Here is a 25,543-nt window from a genome sequence, read left to right as displayed (position 1 = left end):
GGGGCATCGCTATCTTAGAGGGGTCTCGTGGTGAGGGAAGCGGGCGTCGCGCTGCTTAAAAAGCAGCTGAGGGAGTCCATGTGGTCAGAAGGCAGAAAGAAAGCAACACCACCAGGTGTCTGCTGTGCATCTAGCGTGATCAGGGAACACGAGGACCTCCGGTGAAGATTCAACAGTGACTGAGGACAGAGACCTACCAGAATGTCACCTCTCGCCCTCCTGCTGAGTGGGGTGATCGTCGTACTGCTGCTGATTCTGCTAGTGAGGACCGCGTACTCCAGGCCCGACAACTTCCCTCCAGGTACGTACTTCCTGCTGTCTGCCTATACTAGCTGATTACTGAATCGCAGCTTTTTTTTTTTGGTCTGCTTCCAGTTACAGATACTACATGGAAATAGCCGGCTATCCACCAATGACCAGTTACTTAGGGAGCCTACATACGCTGTGTGTGGCCAAGAGTGATTTCCATTGTTTCACCATATTATTGACGGAATGTGTTTTTACCTGCCTTCGCAAGGCGACATGCAGTCATTACTAAACAAGATAGATCATACGGACTCTCTTTGCAAATATGTTGTTCTCTCTCTGTGGCTATACTCGTTTGTGACGAGTTGTTGCTGCACACAGTTTAGTGTTACTTGGGATCAGTAAATGGCGTAGTTGTGTGCTACTGTTTGTATTGCACAAAATATCATGGCTACAGTTTTTATACTTGGAAACCCATGGAGCGACCATGGAGATGAATGTAGCCCAAAACGTATGTAGTTAACGGCTTAAACATCTTACTTGAGGAAGGCTTACACAACCGAAACCACATAGTGCCCAAAATAAAATCAATGTGGAAGGAAATCACAGGCGGAGCAGGAAACTTGTTCCTTTCAAACAGATAATGGATACTTCTTGCTAACACTGTGTCCCCATTCTGACAATATCTCGCTCCGGATTTCTAACAATCTATCCACCGCGATTTTCTGTCTGTGTCTTATAATTACTCTCAGGAATTGCTGTAGGGATTTTGAAATGCTTTACACTAAAAGGTATACTGACTACGCGACAGGAGTCGTGTGGCCGTAGATACTTAACGCTATCCTTGCGAAGCTGCAAGTCAGTGTATTAAATCGTACTCAGACACCCTACAATACTTCTACACGGACTTCATTTCTCAGTCTCTCTAAGGAATCCCAGCAGGCATTCTGTTTTTCTCCTCCCACATCAAAATACTCCTTTTGATTTTATCTGATCAAGTATTTCTATTGTTTTTTGACGTGCAGTATAACGGTTAACACCTGCAAACTTATTTCGACAGTAATACAAATATGAGATGTAGTGTTGTGTTCGTTCACGATTATTATAACACAGTGTTTAATTCGCTATACACAGAATAACAGAGCAACAAGGTGTCTTTCATGGCACCTGATGGCACGCAAAATGTTTTCACTTATTACAGGTCTTAGTATGGACGGTTGTAGAGATTTCCGACATGCAGATGTAACTTCATGTGTCCTCTGGGAAATGTGATGCGACCAATGCTCTTCGTGTTGTGTATTAACGACCTTACGAACAATATTAGATAACTGGACCTTCAGTTTCTTCCGGATGATACAGTTGATTATGATGAAGAAGTGTGTGATGTAAGCTGTGCAAGTATTCAGTCTGATCTCGACTAGATTTCGAAATCGTGGAAAGAGTGGGAAGTTGCTTTAAATTTTCAGTAATGTAGAATAAAGCACTTCACAAAAGGAAGAAACGCAGTATCCTGGACTACGATATCAGTGGGTCATAACTGGAATTGGTCACCTCATATACGCACATCGACGAAATATTTTTATGAATATGAAATAGAATGTGTACACAAGCTAAGTTGTTGTTAAAGAAGTGGCGGACGTCGGTTCATTGGAAGAATACTGAGGGAATACAATAAGTCTAAAAAGTAGAATGTTTACAAATCACTTGTGCAACCCATTCTAGAATATTGCCAAAGTGTGTTGGACTCACGCCAAATAGAACTGACAGGGGTTGTTGAATGTACCCAGAAAAAGCAGGGCGAATGGTCAAAGGTATGTTTAACAAATGGGTGTGTGGCATGGAGGTTCTTAAGAAAATAAAATGGCAGAAGACTGACACACAACACCCCAGTTAGGACCATTTATAAACTACAAAACCCAACTTTAAATTCTAAATATTGGAATAACTGCAATCCTCTGTGCATCGCTCCCGTTGGGATCACGAAGACAAAATTAGACTCACTAAAGCGGCCGCAGAGGCGCTTAGACATTCTTCCCGCAATCCGTACATGAATAGACCGAGAAGAAGCCCTGATAACTGTTACAACTGCAACTACATTCTGCCACGCATTTCACAATGGTACGCAGAATTTGAATGTAGCTGTAGCTGTAGATGTACTTACGTATTGAAAAACTGGTACACCATAAACAGTAGGCGCAAAATATTTGTCTGCAACTTAAAATTGCAATGAAAACAATGCTGCTAGCACACACCATCAGAAGTCAACACTGTAAAATGTTGACTTTTGATTTTCCTGCAGCTGCTTACGAGACAAACTCCCCGTCGTACCCACCTCAGATTTAGTGGATAGCGCTTCAAAAAATGAACACAGATCAAGCAGGAAAACAAGAAGAATGTGCACTGAAGTTTAAAAGAAGAAGCAAAATAGAAACAGTGAACGGTCCAAGCTTAAGGAGTGCAACATCGAGCAAACTGCCAGACGCAGGGCGTCGCGGTTGCGTGGTCCGGTGTTACGGCGCAGAGCGAGAGATCCATGTTCGAATCTCCCTAGTGCCCATTTTTTTTTCTACAAATATATGAACAGTCCGTCTGGTCATTGACGTGTCTGCTTTCCTTCTGCAGTCTCGGCAACTGTAACACTATGCATTAGTTGTGGTACATGAGTCATGTGGCAAGAATATATTACCGTCGCGAGTAAATGTGATGAATAGCGAGAGCAAGCGAAATGCCGCACAGATCTTTCACGGAAATGAAAACAACAGATGAAAGGGTGTGAACTATGTTACAACAAGGGAACTAAAGAGTCGAAACTTCCAAACGTCACGCAAGTATCATAACAAGTGGTACTTGTGTGGAACAAATAGGAGGTACTTATGTCTGGAGTCCCTTCGTTATATCTCGCTGTTGCAAACGGACATTACGCCACGACACATATAGAAATTTGAATACAGTGAACTGATACGTCAATCACCGGACGGGCAGTTCATAATTTAGTGGAAAAAAAAATATGGGACACGAGGGAGAACTGAACCCAGATTTCCCCGTTCCCAGTCCAGCAGCGCGACCACATAACCATGACGCCAGAGTCGTTCAAAGTTGCTCAGTGTTTCATATCGTGATCTTGACACGTTCAATATTTCTATTTTTCTTCTTGTTTCACTGTTCAGTTCACCTTCTTCCTGTTTTCACGCTTGGTGCTTGGTCTGTGTTCAGATTTTTACGGGCTACCCACTGGTCCATCTTACCATTATATGTGAGGGGGTGCGTCTGAGAGTTTTCCTTGTCGGTACATATGTTTGAAATGTTGCTCACATAGTATAGGTAATGTTTTCTTCTGGTCTATTCTTCGCACGTTTCAGTAACGTTGGACTGTTCTTCAAGCCCAAAATCGATAGCTACACATTTTTTTCCCTATAGTGTATCAGTAGGCTTTAGAAATTCTATATACTGATAGCATTTACTTTCGTTCTTGATGATCTTCAGTTCCACAAAAACGTAACTGAAACGTATGCTGCGGCGCTCCTCTACCCAGATGTTTTCCACGTAAACTGAGTGTCCTCGTCTACCTTTTATCTAAGGAAATAAGGAGCTTGATGGTTCTGTAACTGTGTATAATATTTCGTAAGAATATGCTGCTTTCTAATACGAGATTTCTGAATGTGTGCATCATCTGAACGAAATAACATGTCAGAATGGAGTTCCTGGCAAGTCTGCCTCCAGCCCTGTTGCCGGTGTTATCTGCGCGGTAGAAAACACAGTGTTGTATGTTACAGGGCCCCCTGCGCTACCAATATGGGGGAGCTACATCCAGCTGCTGCTAGAGAACTACAAGTTCCCGTACAAAGTGATGGACTCCTTCACGCGCCGCTACAACTCCAAACTGGTGGGCTTCTACTTTGGACCGCTGCCTGTGGTGGTCATTAGCGACTACGAGGCTGCCAAGGAGGCCTTCAACAACCCCAGTCTGCAGGGCCGAATATCCAACGTCGCCATCAAGCAGAGGATGCCGCATGAGGACCTAGGTAAGCAATGTCTACTATCTGAAGAAGTTTAACATTAGTTTAATAGTTTTCCCTATTTAGTTTCCAGCTTTATGGTGGAGTAATGATGCAACATTCCACATCTGGTATTTATTTTTCACCGTAACCGTAAAAGTTTATTATCCAGGGTCCCCAGCTATGGATCCCTTTTTTCATCGCTTGTAAATCCATCAGACTGCTACATCACAGAAGAGCACATGGGTCATTATGCTGAAAAGTTTGTTTACTATTTGTGCCACAGCCAAATTTTGTAACACCTTTATAAAGAATGTGAAAATTAATGAAAAAACAAAAGGGTGGCCATCATTTATTTATGAGAAATGTGATCCAAATACGACCCCCATGTATTAAAGGGACACACAACTTCAAGAGATGGCGATAAAATCGCTAAACACCAAAGAACTTGGAAAAATCAGTTAATGCTAGAAAACGCTCGAATATTAATGTCTACTTTTCAAACAGACAGTTCAAATAAATTTAGTTTCGTCCACTGCATTTATCGTGGCTCCACAAAAGTACTGTATACACCTAATCCAGTTTGGTCCTTTGTTGTCCTACGAATACAGTTTCTTGCACAATGGACATTTTGCATCTTATCGCAGTCACTTCCATCAACAACATCTACTATAGGGGACATATCAGGAGAACAGGCTGCATTACGGTTGGTGTTTGATTGTCGAAGGTACATTCAACAAATCCTAAATAAAGCAGTGATGGTTGACCTATGATTAAAAAACCTGGTTTTCTAAAATTTGTGTTTTACAGTGAAACATATTCTGTAACAAAAATAAACCTGAAATTCTCCTTTTCTCTGAAAAGAAAAATAAACAATATTCAGGACTATCACGGCGAATTCTTCATTTTTAAAGCACTCTGCCTGATTTACCATTGCCGTCTGAAGACGTTCATGCTAATATCCTAAGAGTTCACCATTTCCTGGAAAATTTAGACAGGGTGACCACATTTGGATAATGGACTATATTTGCCTCCATTACGTTACACTAAACAGAACATTTCAGAAATCTTGGTCTTATCTCCACGTCCAAATCAGAATATGTGGGCACTTTCTTTGTAAATAGTAAGTCAGCGTGTCAGGCTTCTTTAATGCGTCATGTTCTATCGTTATCAGGTTTTCAAGTTTTAAACTAAGTTCAGGTTAATAGACAAGAACATGAATTATGTTTTTTATTCTCAGTATTTAAGCTCTTTGATTTATTGTACTCCCCTATTATCATGACCAGTTGTAGCAGGTCACACACATTATTAGCAACTAGGACTGCATCGTCAGCCTAGCAGACGTTGTTGCCCCACTTCCTATTTGCCAAAACTCTCGTTCCACTCCGTTTCTGGCCATAAATACTACGTCTCGTAAATCCTGAAGCATAGGGATGATGATCATACGTTGGTTTGGACATATGATAACCAGGTCTTCGGTGAAGTCTTTTATGAGATGATAAAACAGAACAAAAACAATGCGAAACAATGATAATGTACAAATCCCCCCCCCCACACACACACACACATGCCCACACAAACACACGAAATTACCAGAATCATAAAATAGGACAACATATGAATGTGACTGGCTGATCGCTGTACTAAAACCATACGATCCAGCCACTGTGCAAAGCTTGACAGCCTAAAGGCCAAGGCTGGAGTTCAGACATGACACAGTTCAAATTTTTACTGCATCTGTCTCGCCATTTGCTAAAGCAGAGCACTTCTTAGCTATGTTTCCACCCTTTCACCTATATAAGATATCTTCTCGTCAAAACGCATAATGGACTTGAATAAAACGTGGCGTGCAGTGATCTGTATGCCACAAATTTACAGACTGGGGCATTAAGCTGTGTGTTAGGGGCTAGTGGCCCATTTGGAAGTGTGGCAGGGTTACTTCATCTCACTGGAGTGACCGATATAGGGGACACCATCGCCAAATGGTTTTCTTCACACCTTGCCAGCCACACCCTCGCCCATAGTTCCGTGGCACGTTTCATTCCGTGCAGTCTCTCGGTGAAAGTTCATAAACGAAATGCATAAGATTCTTCAATGTCATATGAATGCTGATAAGGCCACCTTCCACACTGTCCAGGCATAAACTTCAGAGTGGGGCCAGAGCTGATGGAGCAGCGTCGCTTCACGCTGAGGTACCTGCGGGACTTTGGTTTCGGACGGCGTTCCGATCACCTGGAGTCGGAGATCGAAGCTGAGATGACGGAGCTGGTGGAGCTCATCCGGGGAGAACGGCAGGATGAGGTGAGTCCCAGGAACAGCTTTCCTCCTTGCTAGCTGCACGCAACGTAGGCAAGTAGTGTTGGTCGCACTCGTGACGTTCTAGACTTCTGTTGTATGGGTGGTCATCTGTAATTAGTGCAAGCGTTACGATAGTTCTTAGCTGCAGTCCGAGTCCATTAAAGAAGCTAGTGGCTGTTTCAGTATGTAGGGCTATTACTATTCACAATCCGTACATATTATAAAGATGGAAACATGTATGTGCTATGTGTTGGACTTTGTACCAAATCACCTCCTAAACCACTGGCTCAATTTCAATCAAAATTGGCTCACGTATCATTTAACATTAGGCAACAATCGCTTTGGGGAGTGGGAGGGGGGGGGGGAATTGGGGGGGGGGGGGTGTTAAGAAATCAGTACCTATCGTCGTTCAGGAGATATGACATCGTAAACACTGAGATGCGTGAAAAACTGCCACATCATGCATGAAGTTTTAATACATTTATTCTTTACTGCTAAGACACTCCTACAGTTCAGTCAAGGAAATCCCTGACACTTGGCAGTGCTTTCGACAGCTTTGAACTGCGAAGCGCAAACAGATGTCGGCGAAAACGTTGGGCGAGTATAGAGCTATGAAGAGGCGATTTCATAGAGATGTTTACAAAATCGCGTTGTAGACACGCAAAGTGGCTGCGCCCATCTTACAGAAACTGTCCGGAATCATTTTTCTTAATTTGGATTCTGTTAGTATACATTTGTATATTACGCATATTTCTTCGTGCGACTGTTTTCACGAATACCTGGAGACTAATTTTTTGATACTTCTTTACAAACACAGTTATTTTTTTTTGTTTTCGTTTCTAATAGAAATCTGATAAAATGAAAACCGAGGAATTGGCGGGTTTGTCAGCTAGTACATATGTAAATGAGCTTTTGGGTAACGTCGTTAGCTCCAGATGAGTGTTTGCAGACCGAACTCTAACTAGATAGGATTAGTGGTGTAAAGTGAGAAGATTCTGAGAAAGCACTGCATTTCGTCTCAAGTTCGTTTAGTGCTTTACCGTTAAAATTCGGAGAGCGCATTCTTCTGAAACGTCAGTCAATGAATACCCGTGTCCTTGTGCATTTGGCGAAAAGACAATCAAGGTAAAATCAAACAGATTCGAGCTTATACGGAGATTTATAAAGAATATTTCTTTCCGCGCACCATTGGCGACAGGAAGTGGAAAGGAGGAATGTGTCAATTGTACACAAGGTACCCATGTCACCCGCCTTGATGAGGCTTGCAGAGCATAGATGTAAAATGACTAACTGCTCAGCTAAACTACCCAGAAAGGTGGCTCCTTTAAATATGCGACCAGGAAAGCTGTAGCGGTGCAGTTCAGCCATAGAATGACCACACAACGCAGCTGAGCACCTCATTGTGGGTCTGTCCGAGACAGAATATGCGCTGGTAAGCTATAGATCCGGCAGATGTCTATTCAGAGCTATAACTACGTTAACTTCACACCTAGAGTACAGTGGAACGATATGCATATCTTGAACTTAGTGTTTGGCTGTATTATGGGCTCTCAATTAAGTGTAATGCACATAATATTTGGATTGTTTTATTCTACTGTGATCCTTATAGAATCTAAGCCTTAAGGTTTAATAACCGTAATCTAGAAAAAAACTTGTTCAGTGTCATATAACCTTCATATGTGCATATGCACCAACAGGAGATGCAGAGTCGGTGAAAAAAGATGTGTTTTACGAGCAACTGGAGCAGGAAATAGCAAGGGTGTCAAAGCATGATGTTAAGGTGGTTATGTGGGACTTCTGTTCTCAAGTAGGAAAAGAAATCACATACAGGAAAACAGCTGGTAAAGAGAGTCTGCATGAAGTTTCTAATGATAATGGTATCAGAGTAATTTATTTGGCCATGAGCAATAACATGATTATTAAAAGCACATGGATGCAAAAGAAGGATATGAGAAAAGTTACATGGAGCTCCCCAGATGGGGTCACAAAACATCAGATCGATCACATACTCATAGATAGACGACACGCTTCAGATGTATTGGAGGTGGATAGCTGTCGTGGTGCAGATGGAGATAGTGATCATTATTTGGTACAAATCAATTACAGACAGAGGATAACCAATTATAGGCAGACCAAGAAATCTGTTGCGCCAAGGTTTGATGATACTAAGTTAAGAAATGATGAAAATTCAGTACAGCAGTATAAAACTATCTTGACAGATAGAGTTAATGAAGCCGAAGAGCAGGCAGGAGAGGATATTGAAGAAATATGGGTAATGGTTAAAGGAATAATACACGAGACAGATGAAACTGTACTGGGCAGAAAGAAGCAATTGAGGACCCAGAGCTGGTTTGGCGAAGAATGTAGGAGGAAGATAAAAAAAAAGAAATTAAGAAAGAAAAAGAATGCTGCAGAGGAGAACTATAGGTACTGTAGAAGAATACCAGAAGAAGAGGAGAGAAGCAGATAAGGAATGTAGGAGGAAAAAGAGAGAATTTGAAGAACGGTGGATTGATGAGGTAGAAAAGAGAAATACTGCTCAAGAAACAAGGAAATTCTATATGAGGGTTAAACATATAAGGAATGGTTTCCAACACAGAGCAGTTTTCAGTAAAGATAAGTAGGGAAATCTGACTGGAGGAAAAGATCAGATATTAGACAGATGGGTGGAGTATTTTAGTGAACTACCGAATACAGACCCGAAAAACGAATGTGGGGTTGACACCAGTATGGCAGAAGAGGTGGAGCAGGAAGTAAACAGAGATGAAGAGCACCAGGGATCAGTAGCAGAACCAACACTGGAAGAAGTTAAAGTTAGTATCAAGACTCTTAAAAACAATAAAGCTCCGGGAGAAGACTATATTACAGTAGAAATGATAAAATATGGTGGAGTAAAACTATAAGGGTTTTGCTTGAGATTATAGTGGAAATATGGCGGAAAGAAAATATGCCGAAACAGTGGAGTACAGCAATACTGTGCCCTGTACATAAGAAACATGACAAAGCTGACTGTGGGGATTATAGAGGGACTGCACTGCTCTGTATATTATACAAAGTATTAGGAAAAATTATGGATGGGCGGTTAGGAATATACGTAGGAGAGTATTTAGGAAACTACCAGTGTGGTTTCAGGACTAATAGATCCACTACAGATCAGATTTTCACTATCAGACAGATCCTTGAAAAATGTTATAACATCGATGTCTACCAGCTGTTCATTGATTTCAAACAAGCTTATGATAGTATCAAAAGGGATCAACTTTGGAAGGCAATGCAAGAGGAAGGGGTCCCTAACAAACTGATAAGATTGGTTCAAATGGCTTTGAGAAGAACATTATGCAAAGTAAAGTTCGAAGGCACTTTATCAAAGGCATTTGAAGATAACCATGGACTGCGACAGGGTGAGGTGTTCTCCACTATTCTGTTCAATGTCGCCTTGGAGAGTGTAATGCGAAAGACACAAAGCAACAAACCTGGGGAAACATTATTTGAGTGACTCAGGGGCTTGCATATATGGATGATATTGATTTGTTATCCAGGAGGAAACATGGCCTGGAAGAAAAGCTTGAAAAAGTAGAAAGATACGGTGCAGAGATGAGGCTGACCACTAAGCAGTCAAAGACCAAGTATATGTTAACATCTAAGAAAAGATACAGTCAAGAAGAAAGAAGCTTGACTTCGAACGGAGAAGAATATGATTGCTGTGAGAGCTTTAAATATCTGGGGTCACTGGTAACTGAGAATAGTGATATGAGAGAAGAAATACATGCAAGGATTGCAGGTGGTAACAGGAGCTACTTTACACTGGTTAAAGTGTTTAAAGCAAGGAGCCCTAGCAGGAATCTGAAGCTGACTGTGTATTGTACAGTAATTACACCTGTGGTGATGTATGGTTCGGAAACCTGGATTGTGACACAAAATGATGAGGAGTTGTTGCTGAGACAGGAAAGGAAGATAATTAGGAAAATCTATGTGCCAGTGAATGATGGGGGTTTTTGGAGAATCAGAAATAATAAGGAGAGAGAGAGTTATACAACACACCAGATATCGTGACAGAAATAAAGAGTAATAGACTACGTTGGTTGGGACAAGTAGAAAGAATGGTGGAGAACAGCAGAGACAAGAAAGTTTATAAAGGAAAACCCGGGGGACGTCGTATAAGGGGCAGACCAAGGACCAGATGGCTAGACAATGTGGACTTGAGAAGGATGGGAGTTAGAAGATGGAGAGCCAAGGCAGCCAGCAGAGAAGAGTAGGCGGAGATTGTCAGAGAGGCCAGGGCCCTACAAGCACTGTAACGCCAAGGAGTAAAGTAAAGTAAAGTTCAGTGACATATCTTCAAATACTACACCTGATATTTGAATTCCTTCTACGTCAGAAACACTAATAAAAAAACACTCACCTTTACACAGTAGTCATAGGCAACAGCCTTGTCGCAGTGGATACACCGGTTCCCGTGAGATCACCAAAGTTAAGCGCTGTCGGGGGTGGTCGGCACTTGGATGGGTGACCATCCAGGCCGCCAAGCGCTGTTGCCATTTTTCGGGGTGCACTCAGCCTCGTGATGCTAACTGAGGAGCTACTCGACCGAATAGTAGCTGCTTCGGTCGAGAATACCATCATAACTACTAGGAGAGCGGTGTGCTGACCCCACGCCCCTCCTATCCGCATCCTTCACTGAGGATGACACGGCGGTCGGATGGTCCCGGTAGGCCACTCGTGGCCTGAAGACGGAGTGGTTGTTTTTTTTACGCAGTAGTCACTCGCAGTTCTGATTAGATCACAGTTTACTAAACCTCTATATTCTGATTAAGATAATAGTCCATCACAGTAACGCCCTTTCCAATTTAAGAGTTTCCAAACTCTATACCTAACTATAGTACATAGTACAGAACTGGCTTCTCTATAAGTGACTGGCGACGTTTCGGCAGGTTGTGGTGCAGCCATCATCAGGAGGAGACTGCAGCCGGCGCGTGCTACTACCGGATGCCCTTTTCCCTGGGTTCATCAACGGCTTCATGCCGGTGGTGGCGGGCAGCCGGCTGCCGCGGACAGCAGACGGGATGTGCCGCTACCTGGGGCACGCAGGCTTGCAGACGGCCAGGGCTGGAGACGCCACAGGCGGTTTCCTCACGCTGCACTCCGCACTGGCCTCCATCGCGCCCAAGAAGTCCAGATACCACGACACGGTCGAGTCCGCCGAGAAGATCCTGACCTACTTCCATGTGAGTACCGAGGTATCCACTATTCCTCTCGGTGGCGGAAGCAAGATTGTAGAGTAGATCGAAAATGTCTGGCTGCCTGTAGCTGCCTTTAACTGTCATGTAGAGGAGAGAAAACAGCAACACTAGAAGATTCTAACAAATATAAAAGAGATGACTGGTGCAGGAACTAGCAATGACCTTGAGCGAATATATCTACTTATACAGCAACGTGATTACTCCATTTCAGACTTATGTGTTCGGATTAGGGTGCGTTGAAAAATTTTCATACTATTCCCGTACTGTTTTACTCTAGTACAAGCAAAAATTAACACCAAAATACTCCTGTATGTTATGGGATACATTGTATTTTGTCACTCTGGTCATTTTTACGTATGTACGCAAGAGTCAATAAAATGTCAAGAAGATTTGGCGCCTCATCTTCCTTATTGTGTCATTGACACTCTCGCCCCTATTTCGCGGTAATACACTACAGGCCATTAAAATTGCTACACCACGAGGATGACGTGCTACAGACGCGAAATTTATCCGACAGGAACAAGGTGCTGTGATATGCAAATGATTAGCTTTTCAGAGCACTCACACAAGGTTGGCGCCGGTGGCGACACCTACAACGTGCTGACATGAGGGAAGTTTCCAACCGATTTCTCATACACAAACAGCAGTTGACAGGCGTTGCCTGGTGAAACGTTGTGGTGCTGCCTCATGTAAGGAGGAGAAATGCGTACCATCACGTTTCCGACTTTTATAAAGGTCGGATTGTAGCCTATCGCGATTGCGGTTTATCGCATCGCGACATTGCTGCTCGCGTTGGTCGAGATCCAATGACTGTAAGCAGAATATGGAATCGGTGGGATCAGGAGGGTAATACGGAACGCCGTGCTGGATCCCTACGGCCTCGTATCACTAGCAGTCGAGATGAGAGGCATCTTGTCCGCATGGCTGTAACGGATCATGCAGCCACGTGTCGATCCCTGAGTCAAGAGATGGGGACGTTTGCAAGACAACAACCATCTGCACGAACTGTTCGACGACGTTTGCAGCAGCATGGCTATCAGCTCGGACACCATGGGTGCGGTTACCCCTGACGCTGCATCACAGACAGGAGAGCATGTGATGGTGTACTCATCGACGAACCTGGGTGCACGAATGGCAAAAAGTCATTTTTTTCGGATGAATCCAGGTTCTGTTTACAGCATCAGAATGGTCGCATCCGTATTTGGCGACATCGCGGTGAACGCACATTGGAAGCGTGTATTCGTCATCGCCATACTGGCGTATTACCCGGCAGAGGGTATGGGGTGCCATTGGTTACACGTCTCGGTCACCTCTTGTTCGCATTAACGGCACTTTGTACAGTGGACGTTACATTTCACATGTGCTACGACCCGTGGCTCTACCCTTCATTCGACCCCTGCAAAACCCTACGTTTCAGCAGGATAATGCACGACCGTATGTTGAAGGTCCTGTACGAGCCTTTCTGAATACAGAAAATGTTCGACTGCTGTCCTGGCCAGCACATTCTCCAGATCTCTCACTAATTCAAAACGTCTGGTCAATGGTGGCCGAGCAACTGGTTCGTCACAATACGCCAGTCAGTACTCTTGATGAACTGTGGTATCGTGTTGAAGCTGCATGGACAGCTGTACCTGTACACGGCATTCAAGCTCTGGTCGACTCAATGCCCAGGCGTATCAAGGCTGTTATTATGGCCAGAGGTGGTTGTTCTGGGTACTGATTTCTCAGGATCTATGCATCCAAATTATGTGAAAATGTAATCACATGTCAGTTCTATTATATTTGTCCAATGAATACCCGTTTATCATCTGCATTTCTTCTTGGTGCAGCAGTTTTAATGGCCAGTAGTGTATATAACAAAATGCCCTTCTTTGAAGTTTTTTGTTGCCCTCTGTCAATCCTTTCTGGCAAGAGTTCTGTGCAGCAGAAAACCAGAAGAAGAGGGACGAACATAATTTACATGGTCTTTTTCATGAGTCTGCACAACCTCTGGTTTCGGGAGGAGTCGGACAACATATTACCTCCTCTCGTACGAAATGATCACAATGAGAAAATCAGACAAGTTAGGCATGATATGTAGATTTATCGACAGTCATTCTCCCTCCGTGCCTATCATGAAGGGATTAGGGAAGAGGGAATAGATGTTGACGGGAGGAATACAGTGTGCCACACCATAAAGCCACTAGCATACTGGAGATGTAGATACAGAATTTTCGGCGTGAAGTAATAGGATTTTCTGGCTAGAACTGCCTCCTCAGATTCTCTCTTGTCTACTAAATACCTGAAGAAAAGCATTACCCTGAGACGTTGACGAGAAAGTTGAAGCAGCTTTTGCTGGAGGAACTGCTAATAAAGAATTGAGAAGCATTTCTCAGCAGATTATGTTCCTGACTGATTTGACATTAATCAGGTTCTCAATAGCATACCATCCTCACTTCACATGCCAAGACAATGTCAAGCTAGCTGACAAGATTTTCAACTATTTTCACGTTAGTAATGTGTTCACGCCGTTTCAGTAAATTACTTTATTATGTACTTCTTTACTGAGTATTCTTGAAACACCATACCCGTCAGAGACCGTTATTATGATTCGTGGCAAGATTGCTAAACATCCTAGATCACAGCTTCTGTTTTCAAATTTTTTTTAAATCGTGGATGTTTAAACACTCAAAATTCCCTACCAATTTAAGAAGCATTTTATAAACTTAGGAGATAAAGTATTATCTAGTGAGAAATGTAACCATGAGTTAGATATGCAATACGATCTTCAATTGATTTCTGAGAGGGTTGTCTGTCTTTACATCTTTCTTTGTGACATTGTATTTTTACCAATTTTCAGCACTTTTTGCCAGTTTCCATATTTTACTGTTATTGACTCAAGCCTTACAACTTACTGGCAATTACTATCTCATATGTAAATAGATTTTCTTCTCCTTATTTTACGTCTTTAGTAAAATTAGTACTGAATTTTAACGGTTGCTTATCATTTTCTAACACTGAAATTTCTCTAAAACACCCGAAGTTCCAAGAATGGAATAAATTGTTGATTGAAATGTCCTGTATGAGCAATTATGAGTTGTCAAAGGTGCCAGTTTACAGCCCATTAATATGAAGATTTTACGTGCCAGTTTACAACCAATTAATATGAATATTTTACAAGTAGGCATTACTTTCCCTTAATGTCGTCACGCGTAAAACAGTAATGCTTAAATGCCTTTCCATGTTCAAACTTTCTACTTAGCTTCTATGACTGCCTAAAAAATTTTCAAGCTGAAGTTTCCGGCTGATAATCGCCCATAACGAAATAAAGATAAGATCTATGTTGGTAAATCTTTTACTTCTAAACAGAAGCGTTTCTAAACGCCTGACTAGAAGTGTATTTATCCATTGGAAATACTTTTTTTCTGCTTGTCATTACAGAGCCATTGGCGAATGCCAGGACATTATTTTTACTAGAAGTCTACCGTCTCAAAGACTTAAATAGAGCCGCCGGCCGCCGTGGCCGAGCGGTTCTAGGCGCTTCAGTCCGGAACCGTGCGACCGCTACGGTCGCAGGTTCGAATCCTGCCTTGGGCATGGATGTGTGTGATGTCCTTAGGTTAGTTAGGTTTAAGTAGTCCTAAGCTCTAGGGGACTGATGACCCCCGATGTTAAGTCCCATAGTGCTCAGAGCTATTTGAACCATTTTTGAGCTTAAAGAGACGAAAGATCCATTGACAACGTATCTGTGACATTATCTTTATAATCCAATTTTTACACCTTGAGTACTACATTTTGAGGTCTCCATATGCGTCGTGTTCTGCATCTATAACCATAATAGACTTGAGGCTGATAAAGTAGAATAAAGTCAAGAAATTTTTTTCTACTATGACAGAAATGTCACATAAATGACTAAGTCTGTCTCTTTGCAGCAAGTGATCAAGGAACACGAGAAGACATACTCAGATGATCACATGAGGGACTTCATTGACAGATATCTGAGAGAAATAAAGGAGAAAAAGAAGACGGGAACTGATACAGTATATTCCAGTAAGTGCTAAATGGAAGTTGTGTCTTACTAACTTGCTCCTGTTTCGGTTAATCTCTTTGGAAAAAGTATACAAATATACAAATCACTGTTGAACTGGTGCTCCATCTTAGTACTACAAAACGTCAGCACCACCATCCAAGATAACATGTAAGATGCCCTATAACGTTTGCTACATCATGTGTCAACAGCAGGTGTTTTTGTCCACAGCTGACCAGCTGGGGGTCACCCTGTTCGACACCTTCTTGCCAGCTTCCATGGTGCAGTCAACGGTTCTCTCATGGGCCCTGCTGTACGTGGCCCGCCACCCAGAGGCACAGAGGCGAGCACAACTAGAGCTGGACTCAGTCGTGGGAAACTCCAGGCTTCCAAACCTCAACGACCGTCTCCAGTGAGTATGCACTAGACATTTAGCCACTGGCTCACGCAAGTTGGCTAGCCTATACAACCCACCACCTACAGGTGGTGTCAGGGAGTCCAGTTGCAATAACTATCTCACCAGAATAGTTTCCAAATCTCCTTCATCACATGTAACACATCTTTACTGCAGCTCATCACTGTAGGGTTCTATGCAGAGCGCAAGTGTTATATACAGTCACGCTCACGTTTTTCTTGATTGAACGATAGCACAAGATACTGAAATATGTTTGTGATGTGTAGCCTAGTCTTCTCACCACCATCACCACCACCAAGGGCATCTCCCGATTAACAAATGGTTCAAATGGCTCTGAGCACTATGGGACTTAACATCTGTGGTCATCAGTCCCCTAGACTGAGAACTACTCAAACCTAACCAACCTAAGGACATCACACACATCCATGCGCGAGGCAGGATTCAAACCTGCGACCGTAGCAGCAGCGCGGTACCGGACTGAAGCGCCTAGAACCGCTCGACCACAGCGCCCGGCACTAGTTAACATTCCCAGTTGATGGATTACCAGCACACACTCTGGACTGTTTTGCGCATTAATCCCAGACACTGCAGATAGTCTGATGATCAAGAACTGTAGGGCACCAGCTGTTCACTTCTCACAGACATGAGACTTTGGGCCCGCTGGTCTTGTACTCGGGAATAGCTGGACCCATTTTTCAGGAAATGCTGCTCAAGAACCCATGCAGCCATTTCGATTTAGGTTTTAAATGGTTCCCAGAATTTGATTAAGACAAATTCCAGGATAGGTACTTTGAGAAAGGAGCTATCTGAACTACTGCCCATCACTAATCACCACACTGCTGATACGATGTTAGTCCTTCCTTTACTCCCCAAACAAATTCTAGCAGTGAAAATTTCTCAACAACCTGCTTTGTCGTACACTTATCCATGATGTGGTTACCGCTTCAATTGAGCTACCGTGGTAATGGAGAAGGTTCATTATTATCGACTTAATACCTGAATATTCTGTACTTTAATGCTGCAGGACAAGCGTGGTGAGATGAATATGGAATAAAATGATCTGACTTTCCTTGGAAACATATTCTCTCAGGAATTTGTAACCACTCATATCCTTCTTTTCCTAAGGCCATAACTGACAACGAATTTAGACTTACCGATTATATTAATTTTAGCGTATAGCGTACCACATAGCTCAATTCTTGTCACGGTCGGCACTTCAAGGTATAACATTTTACCAATATTTACATTTTATGCTACTTGGAAGACGTTATTTCTCTGTACACAGAAAAATACCTTGCACTCTTCAGATAATTCATTTTACAACCAAACTCACTTACGTACTCAAATCTCCCCGTCATTCAGCAAAGAGTCATTTGAATCACAGAAAATTATGTTGACGAAAATGTTATGTTTATGAACATGTTACGTTTATGATAATATTATGTTTAAAATATTAACAGCAACCTGCTGTCTGCAGCTTACCGTACACAGAGGCCATCCTGCGAGAGACGATGAGGATACAGACGCTGCTGCCAATCGGGATCCCCCATGCAGCTACAGAGAACACAACCCTACAGGGGTACTCCATACCAAAGGTAAGTTCGAAATCTCTGCCTCCTACTGGGATTCTTCATGTAAACGGTCACAGGAATCTCTATCCCTGTTAGTTTTCACTGTACCAAAGTTAATGCAAAGGTCAGTTAGGAACTACTACCTCCTGTTGGAATTCTCCATACAGAAAGTCAGTTGCGAACCTCCAGATCCTATTGGGATACTCAGTATCAAAAGTCAACTGTGAGTCTTTAGCTTCTGCTGTTGGCCCAGGAGGACAAAGTATTTAAAAAGATTTCGTGCAGTGGTGACTACAATTTCATATTAATTATAATCATTTAATATCCAAACACAATCTTTCTGCTTTGTCAATCGAATTTTGAGTGTCATACGGTGTTATAATGTCTACTTTGTATATATGATTCCTCTAAGCGTCACAGAGTTAAAAATTTGTATGTGCTGATTAATATATTGTGTTGCAGGGAACTGTGGTGGTAGCCAACTTATGGAGCATGCACATGGACAAGTGTGTGTGGGGAGACCCTGAGAACTTCAGACCAGAGAGATTCCTCAACAGCGACGGCACTCTGTGCACCAAGGACCTCACGCTACCCTTTAGCACTGGTATGTGTTACCATGTCCTAGTAATTTACATTCCGAGTGTGTAAGCGTATTAAATATCCCGCTTTTGTCACTATATTTTAACGTCTACCGATTGGAAAGTTGGTTGGCTTATGTCTCTTCTTATGCCGGTGTTATAGAAGTTGAGAAGCAAATGTGTGGCTCTCTTAGGACAAAAGAAAATCAGTGTAATAATGTAGGTTTCTACAGCTGAAATCCATTTTAATAACCTCCTTTTCGGTATCCGACTCCACGTGTGACATGGATGCCTGCAATAACAGACGAAACAATGATAATTATTCTATATATGACGTAGTCACACCAGTAAGGGTTTTACTGAGAAGGGCACGAAGTTGTTCACGTTGTTGTTTCTTTCCAGTAGAGTACAGAACATTATGTCTTTTTCTGTATTTGGCATTAATGAGAAGTCAATTTTAGATTTCCATATATTAAATCCTACAAAACTTTATCAGTAATTTCTTCTATTCCTGTCTTCTAATCAGATTAATTATAACATTCGAGTCACCTGCAAAAATTATCACGTCTACTTGATGGACGTTAAATTGAATGTCGTTCACACACACAATAAATGGGACTGACCCAGAACTAAACCTTGTGCAACTCCCTTTCCGATATTTCCATAGTTGGGAAAAAAAAAATTCCCTGACAGAATTATTCAGTAGTTAGTTGTGTGTGCCACCATTAATTTAATAAAACATGTGTTTTAATTTTACCTCTATTATATGACTCTTGCTATGCGATATACATCAGCCGGCAAGTGTTTATATGTGTTCTCAGGCAAGCGGGTATGCCCTGGGGAGACGTTCGCCCGGCAGAACATGTTCCTCATGCTGGCGACGCTTCTGCAGAACTTCTCAGTCCGGGCAGACGGCCTGCCGCCTCTCCACTGCAACATCCCGGGGGCCATCGAGACGCCGCCTGCCTTCTGGGCCCAGTTTGAGCCCCGGTGAAGGCTCCCATAGCGACACTGTTGCCACACAACGAATTTTTTCATGCGTTCCACGTCAACAATGCTATAAAACACAAAAAACGTACATATTGTGCTCTGATGTTCATAAGAGGTAGCATGTCATGGACTCGGAAGAATTCGGTATTTTTTTCCTGTCTTTAATGAATACACACGAAGCTCAACTAGCACTTAACTGTCATGCCAAATATTGATTTCTCCAAGACAGATTTATTGATAATTTTAAAATATTCCATGAATTTATACAGTATTTATTACACAAACTTTATTTATTTTACGAAACAAATAAATATTCTCATTATTTATAGATGCAATCGCGTTGGTTATTATCCTTTCGTCTCTGTCACATAGTCTACAGTTGCATCGACACCTTCATCCACGTCCATACTCTAAAAGCCACGGTGAAGTGCGTAGAAGAGGGCACTTTCCACTGTACTACATATTTTTACTCCCATTCTATTTGCAATGAAGCGCTTGAAAAATAGCTTCTTGAATCACTCTGTGAGAACTGTAATTAGTCTAACTTTGTTTCACGGACTCTACGACAGCGACACTTACGGGCTCTGGGGTATTTCTAGATTCCTCAGATAAGATTGACTCTCGAAACTGTAAGAAGGCCTTTGCAGTTTAATTAATATCCACGTCTAAATGACTGCTAGTTAAGGTTTTCAGCATTTCCATTATGCTTTCTCATGAATGAAGCAAACCTTCATTCATTCATACTGCCTTCTTTGTATACAATCAATATACCCTCTTCGTAATTCTTGGCACGAATCACATGCATTTAACAATATTCTCGGGTGAGTCGCACAAGAGTTTTGTAAGCAGTACACCTTACAAATTGCTTGTATTTTCCCAATATCCCACCAATGAACCCGAGCCTAACACCTACTGTACCTACAACTGTGGCAATTCAGTTTCAAATCCCCCGAAAGTATTACATCCAGCAGTTGTATTTGTTGATTCCTATTGTGATTCAACATTGTTGTAGTCATATGATACTACAGTTTTGCCTTTTGTGAAGTTCACTTTTTTGCACAATGTCTAGCAGATATGGAAATATTTCACGTCATAACTGAGTCAAATGCTGGCTGGATGATACAAGCTGATAGTTTGGCTCAGATGTGAAATATTGTGGCGCATAGTGTACTGATAAAATCCTAGGTGACCTAAAATGAATCAAATGCACTGAAATTAAATTAATGGATCGATGAGTACGAAACCAATGAAAATGAAATGAAATTATATAATTATATTATATACAGGGAGGTTTTTCTAAACGGCAAAGAACTGCAGGAAACAATCCCTGAGAGGATTAGGAGCAGAAAATGTGATATGGATGTATCGACGGAAATGCGTTCCAATGGAATGTGGAGGTAAAAGATGTTTGGCAGCATTGGTTTCAGTAACTGAAATCACATATGAGAACACAGCAAACAAGTGAGAACGTTCTGTCTGTGCTAGTGTTGTACTGGTATAGTGATAGCAAACCACCAGCATTGGTTACCTCAATACGTGGATCGGGACTACTGGCGACTGTCTCGTGGGATCAATCATCATTCCACAGAGCTTCAGACTTACCTGCACATCCTGCATGTGACCCTGCGTCCACTGGTGGGAAGTGTGCCTTTGATGGTGGTAAGGGTACAGTGGCTAGTACGTGATGGTGCTCCAGCTCACTTCTGCATTTACACTGAAGCGCCAAAAGAACTGATATAGGCATGTGTATTCAGATACAGAGATACGTAAACAGGCAGAATATGGTGCTGCGGTCGGCAACGCTTATATAAAACAAGGTGTTCTACATCTGTATCTACATGATTACTCTGCAATTCACATTTAAGTGCTTGGCAGAGGGTTCATCGAACCACAATCATACTATCTCTCTACCATTCCACTCCCGACCAGCGCGCGGGAAAAACGAACACCTAAACCTTTCTGTTCGAGCTCTGATTTCTCTTATTTTATTTTGATGATCATTCCTATCTATGTAGATAGGGCTCAACAAAATGTTTTCGCCTTCGGAAGAAAATGTTGGTGACTGAAATTTTGTAAATAGATCTCGCCGCGACGAGAAACGTCTTTGCTTTAATGACTTCCATCCCAACTCGCGTATCATATCTGCCACACTCTCTCCCCTATTACGTGATAATACAAAACGAGCTGCCCTTTTTTGCACCCTTTCGATGTCCTCCGTCAATCCCACCTGGTAAGGATCCCACACCGCGCAGCAATATTCTAACAGAGGACGAACGAGTCTAGTGTAAGCTGTCTCTTTAGTGGACTTGTTGCATCTTCTAAGTGTCCTGCCAATGAAACGCAACCTTTGGCTCGCCTTCCCCACAATATTATCTATGTGGTCTTTCCAACTGAAGTTGTTCGTAATTTTAACACCCAGGTACTTAGTTGAATTGACAGCCTTGAGAATTGTACTATTTATCGAGTAATCGAATTCCAACGGATTTCTTTTGGAACTCATGTGGATCACCTCACACTTTTCGTTATTTAGCGTCAACTGCCACCTGCCACACCATACAGCAATCTTTTCTAAATCGCTTTGCAACTGATACTTGTCTTCGGATGACCTTACTAGACGGTAAATTACAGCATCATCTGCGAACAACCTGCTCAGATTGTCACCCAGGTCATTTATATAGATCAGGAACAGCAGAGGTCCCAGGACGCTTCCCTGGGGAACACCTGATATCACTTCAGTTTTACTCGATGATTTGCCGTCTATTACTACGAACTGTGACCTTCCTGGCAGGAAATCATTAATCCAGTCGCACAACTGAGACGATACCCCGTAGGCCCGCAGCTTGATTAGAAGTCGCTTGTGAGGAACGGTGTCAAAAGCTTTCCGGAAATCTAGAAATACGGAATCAACTTGAGATCCCCTGTCGATAGCGGCCATTACTTCATTTTGAATAAAGAGCTAGTTGCGTTGCACAAGAACGATGTTTTCTCAAACCATGCTGATTACGTATCAATGGATCGTTCCCTTCGAGGTGATTCATAATGTTTGAATACAGTATATGCTCCAAAACCCTACTGCAAACCGACGTCAATGATATAAGTCTGTAGTTCGATGGATTACTCCTAATACCCTTCTTAAACACTGGTGCGACCTGCGCAGTTTTCCAGTCTGTACTTTACTTACGACCAGAATTTCTTCGGATTTTCTATCAAATTTCGAGACAATGTTTCGTTGTGGAACCTATTAAAGGCATCTCGCATTGAAGTCCGTGCCAAATTTCGCGCGTCTGTAAATTTTAGCCAATCTTCGGGATTTCGCGTTCTTCTGAACTTTGCATGCTTTATCCGTTGCCTCTGCAACAGCGTTCGGACCTGTTTTGTATACCATGGGGGATCAGTTCCATATCTTACCAGATTATGAGGTATGAATCTCTCAATTGCTGTTGCTACTATATCTTCGAATTTGAGCCACATCTCGGCTACATTTGCATAGTCAGTTCGGAAGGAATGGAGATTGTCTCTCAGGAAGGCTTCTAGTGACACTTTATCCGCTTTTTTAAATAAAATTATTTTGCGTTTGTTTCTGGCGGATTTGGAAGAAACGGTATTGAGCCTAGCTACGACAACCTTGTGATCACTAATCCCTGTATCAGTCATGATGCTCTCTATTAGCTCTGGACTGTTTGTGGCTAAGAGGTCATTGGTTATTGCTGCTACAATGGCAGGTTATGAATATTTAAGTGAGTTTGAATGTCGTGTAATAGTCGGAGCACGAGCGATGGAACACAGCACCTCCGAGGTAGCGATGAAGTGGGGATTTTCTTGTACGACCATTTCACGAGTGTGCCGTGAATATCAGGAATCCGGCAAAATATCAAATCTCCGACATCGCTGTGGCCGTAATAAGATGCTGCAAGAACGGGACCAATGACGACTCAAGAGAATCATTCAACGTGACAGAAGTGCAACCCTTCCGCAAATTGCTGCGGATTTCAATGCTGGGCCACCAACAAGTGTCAGGGAGCGAACTATTCAACGAAACATCATCGATATGGGCTTTCGGAGCTGATGGCCTACTCGTGTGTCCTTGATGACTGCACGACACAAAGCTTTATGCCTCGCCTTGGCCCGTCAGGGCTGACTGTTGATAACTGTAAACATGTTGCCTAGTCGGCCGAGTCTCGTTTCAAACTGTGTTGAGAGAACGGACGTGTACGGGTATGGAGACAGCCTCATGAATTCATGGAACCTGCATGTCAGCAGGGGACTGTTCATGCTGGTGGAGGCTCTGTAGCAGTGTGGAGCGTGTGCAGTTGGAGTGATATGTGCCCCAGATACGTCTAGATACGACTCTGACAGCTGACACGTACATAAGCATCCTGTCTGATTACCTGCCTCCAGTCTTGCCCATTGTACATTCCAACGGGCTTGGGGCAATTTCGCATGACATTGCGACACCCCACAGAATTTCTACACAGTGGCTCCAGGAACATTTCCGCTGGCCACCAAGTCCCCAGACATGAACATTATTGAGCCTATCTGGGACGCCTTGCAACATGCTGTAAAGAAGAGATCTCCACCCCCTCGTACTCTTAGGGATTTATGGACGGCTCTGCAGGAGTCATGGTGTCAGTTCCGTCCAGCACTGCTTCAGACATTAGTAGAGTCCATGCGATATCAGGCAGGTCTACCAGTTTCTTTGGCTCTTCAGTGCATGTGCAGACGCATCTCGACACCATCGCTACTTACTACATACTGGGGCTCAGTCAGTGCTGATGGTACCACTAAAACCCTAGCACAAACAGAACATTCCCACCTGCCTACGTTTTCAGTCATTAAAACCTTCACTGTCAAAGATCTTTTAGATCCACCATCAAGTGGATGTACTTCCCCTGGAACGCATTCCCAGCCATATCTTCGTATGATCGTTTTTACTCCTTATGTATATGGCTCCGTGCGTTCAACCTAGAACTGAAGGGAAAATATACACAGATCCTTTGGTTTTAGAGGCTGTTAACAGTTGCCATCCAGCCCTCAGCAATTCATCCAAGAATTAAGGCAATCCAAAATACAAGAGCCTGTTAACCTAAGTGTTGATTCAAGATACGAAAGGTTGTTAACCATTGTTCCATCTGATCATAAATATCTTGCAGAAATAATGTATTACGATAAGGTTTTTAGCCATCACCTTCGAAGCACAAAGTTGACAATAACTTTTTTGTTCGCTTGCAAGTACATATCAGCAATCCTCGTATGCATTGGAAGCCCCTCCCCACAGTGCCGCAGAAGGCCATTCGAGGAGGTAAAATAAACTGACGTGGTCCGTTGGTGAAGTAGAACAGTCGTCGTCAAACTTTCCTGCTCAAGAGCCAATACTGACTTTGTGGGGCAGCATATGTGCCTATCTTACTGTTAATTTACAACCTACTTAAATTAGCTAACGGACTTGCCGCAGTGCTAACACCAGTTCCCACCAGATCACCGATGTTGTGACTGGGTAGCACATGGATGGGCTACCGCCTGGGTCTGCCGAGAGCTGTTGGCAATCGGGGTGCATTCAGCCCTTGCGATGACATTTGAGGAGCTACCTGACTGAGAAATGGCGGCTACGGTCACGAAAACTGACAACGCCCGGGATAGCGGTGTACTGACCCCACGCTCTTCCATTACCGCATTGGAAGACGCCATATGCGGAGGATGTCACAGCGGTCGGTCGCTACCGGTTCTTCAGGGGCTGAGAACGCAGTTCATGTCTTTTTTTCATGATTTAGTATATTATTAGAACCCATTAGACAAGCTGTGGCAACAGTGCGCTAAGTCGGCAGCTGGCCCCGAAGTGCTGATCGTTAATAGTCGACACCACTCAGAACACTCCAAGTCGACTCTTTTCTGTTTCAGATTGCCTACACCCTCAATGACCACACGGCTGTTGCACTGACGAAGTGATGTTCTGTTGTCTGTGTTAGCGGATGATTAATTGATTAATAACCGTAATTGTACTTACATATAAATAAATTATGCAGTATGAAACAGATCACGCATGTTTACAAAATGTTTTGAATGTCATATTTCTTTCGTTCTCTGCATTGTACACTGAAGAACCAAAGAAACTGTACACCTGCCTAATATCGTGAAGGGCCTCCGTGAGCACGCGGAAGTGCCGTAACACAACGTGGCACCGACTCTACTAATATCTGAAGTAGTGCT

General features: G+C 42.8%; 1 protein-coding gene across 1 annotated transcript; it reads left to right on the top strand.

Moving 5' to 3' along the window:
- The first annotated feature begins 201 nt into the window (after nucleotides 1–201).
- Nucleotides 202–19,343, top strand: LOC126263458 (probable cytochrome P450 304a1). The gene is made up of 9 exons (XM_049960551.1): nucleotides 202–301; nucleotides 4,020–4,268; nucleotides 6,379–6,542; nucleotides 11,471–11,764; nucleotides 15,691–15,808; nucleotides 16,017–16,197; nucleotides 17,678–17,795; nucleotides 18,234–18,375; nucleotides 19,171–19,343. Exons 1-9 carry the CDS (start codon nucleotides 202–204, stop codon nucleotides 19,341–19,343), a joined length of 1,539 nt encoding a protein of 512 aa, XP_049816508.1.
- The last annotated feature ends 6,200 nt before the right edge of the window (nucleotides 19,344–25,543 follow it).

Source organism: Schistocerca nitens, chromosome 6 (assembly GCF_023898315.1).
Source record: "Schistocerca nitens isolate TAMUIC-IGC-003100 chromosome 6, iqSchNite1.1, whole genome shotgun sequence".
Lineage (NCBI taxonomy): Eukaryota > Metazoa > Arthropoda > Insecta > Orthoptera > Acrididae > Schistocerca > Schistocerca nitens.
Note: the sequence above shows the minus strand (reverse complement) of the source record. Positions and strands in the feature narration are given on the sequence as shown.

What these genes read in the sequence shown, in the direction of transcription:
- LOC126263458 (XM_049960551.1), top strand. Translation starts at nt 202, where the DNA reads ATGTCACCTCTCGCCCTCCTGCTGAGTGGGGTGATCGTCGTACTGCTG. An exon ending in GCCCGACAACTTCCCTCCAG is followed by an intron (nt 302 to 4,019) that starts GTACGTACTTCC and finishes TGTATGTTACAG; the next exon opens with GGCCCCCTGCGCTACCAATA. An exon ending in AACCTCAACGACCGTCTCCA is followed by an intron (nt 16,198 to 17,677) that starts GTGAGTATGCAC and finishes TGCTGTCTGCAG; the next exon opens with CTTACCGTACACAGAGGCCA.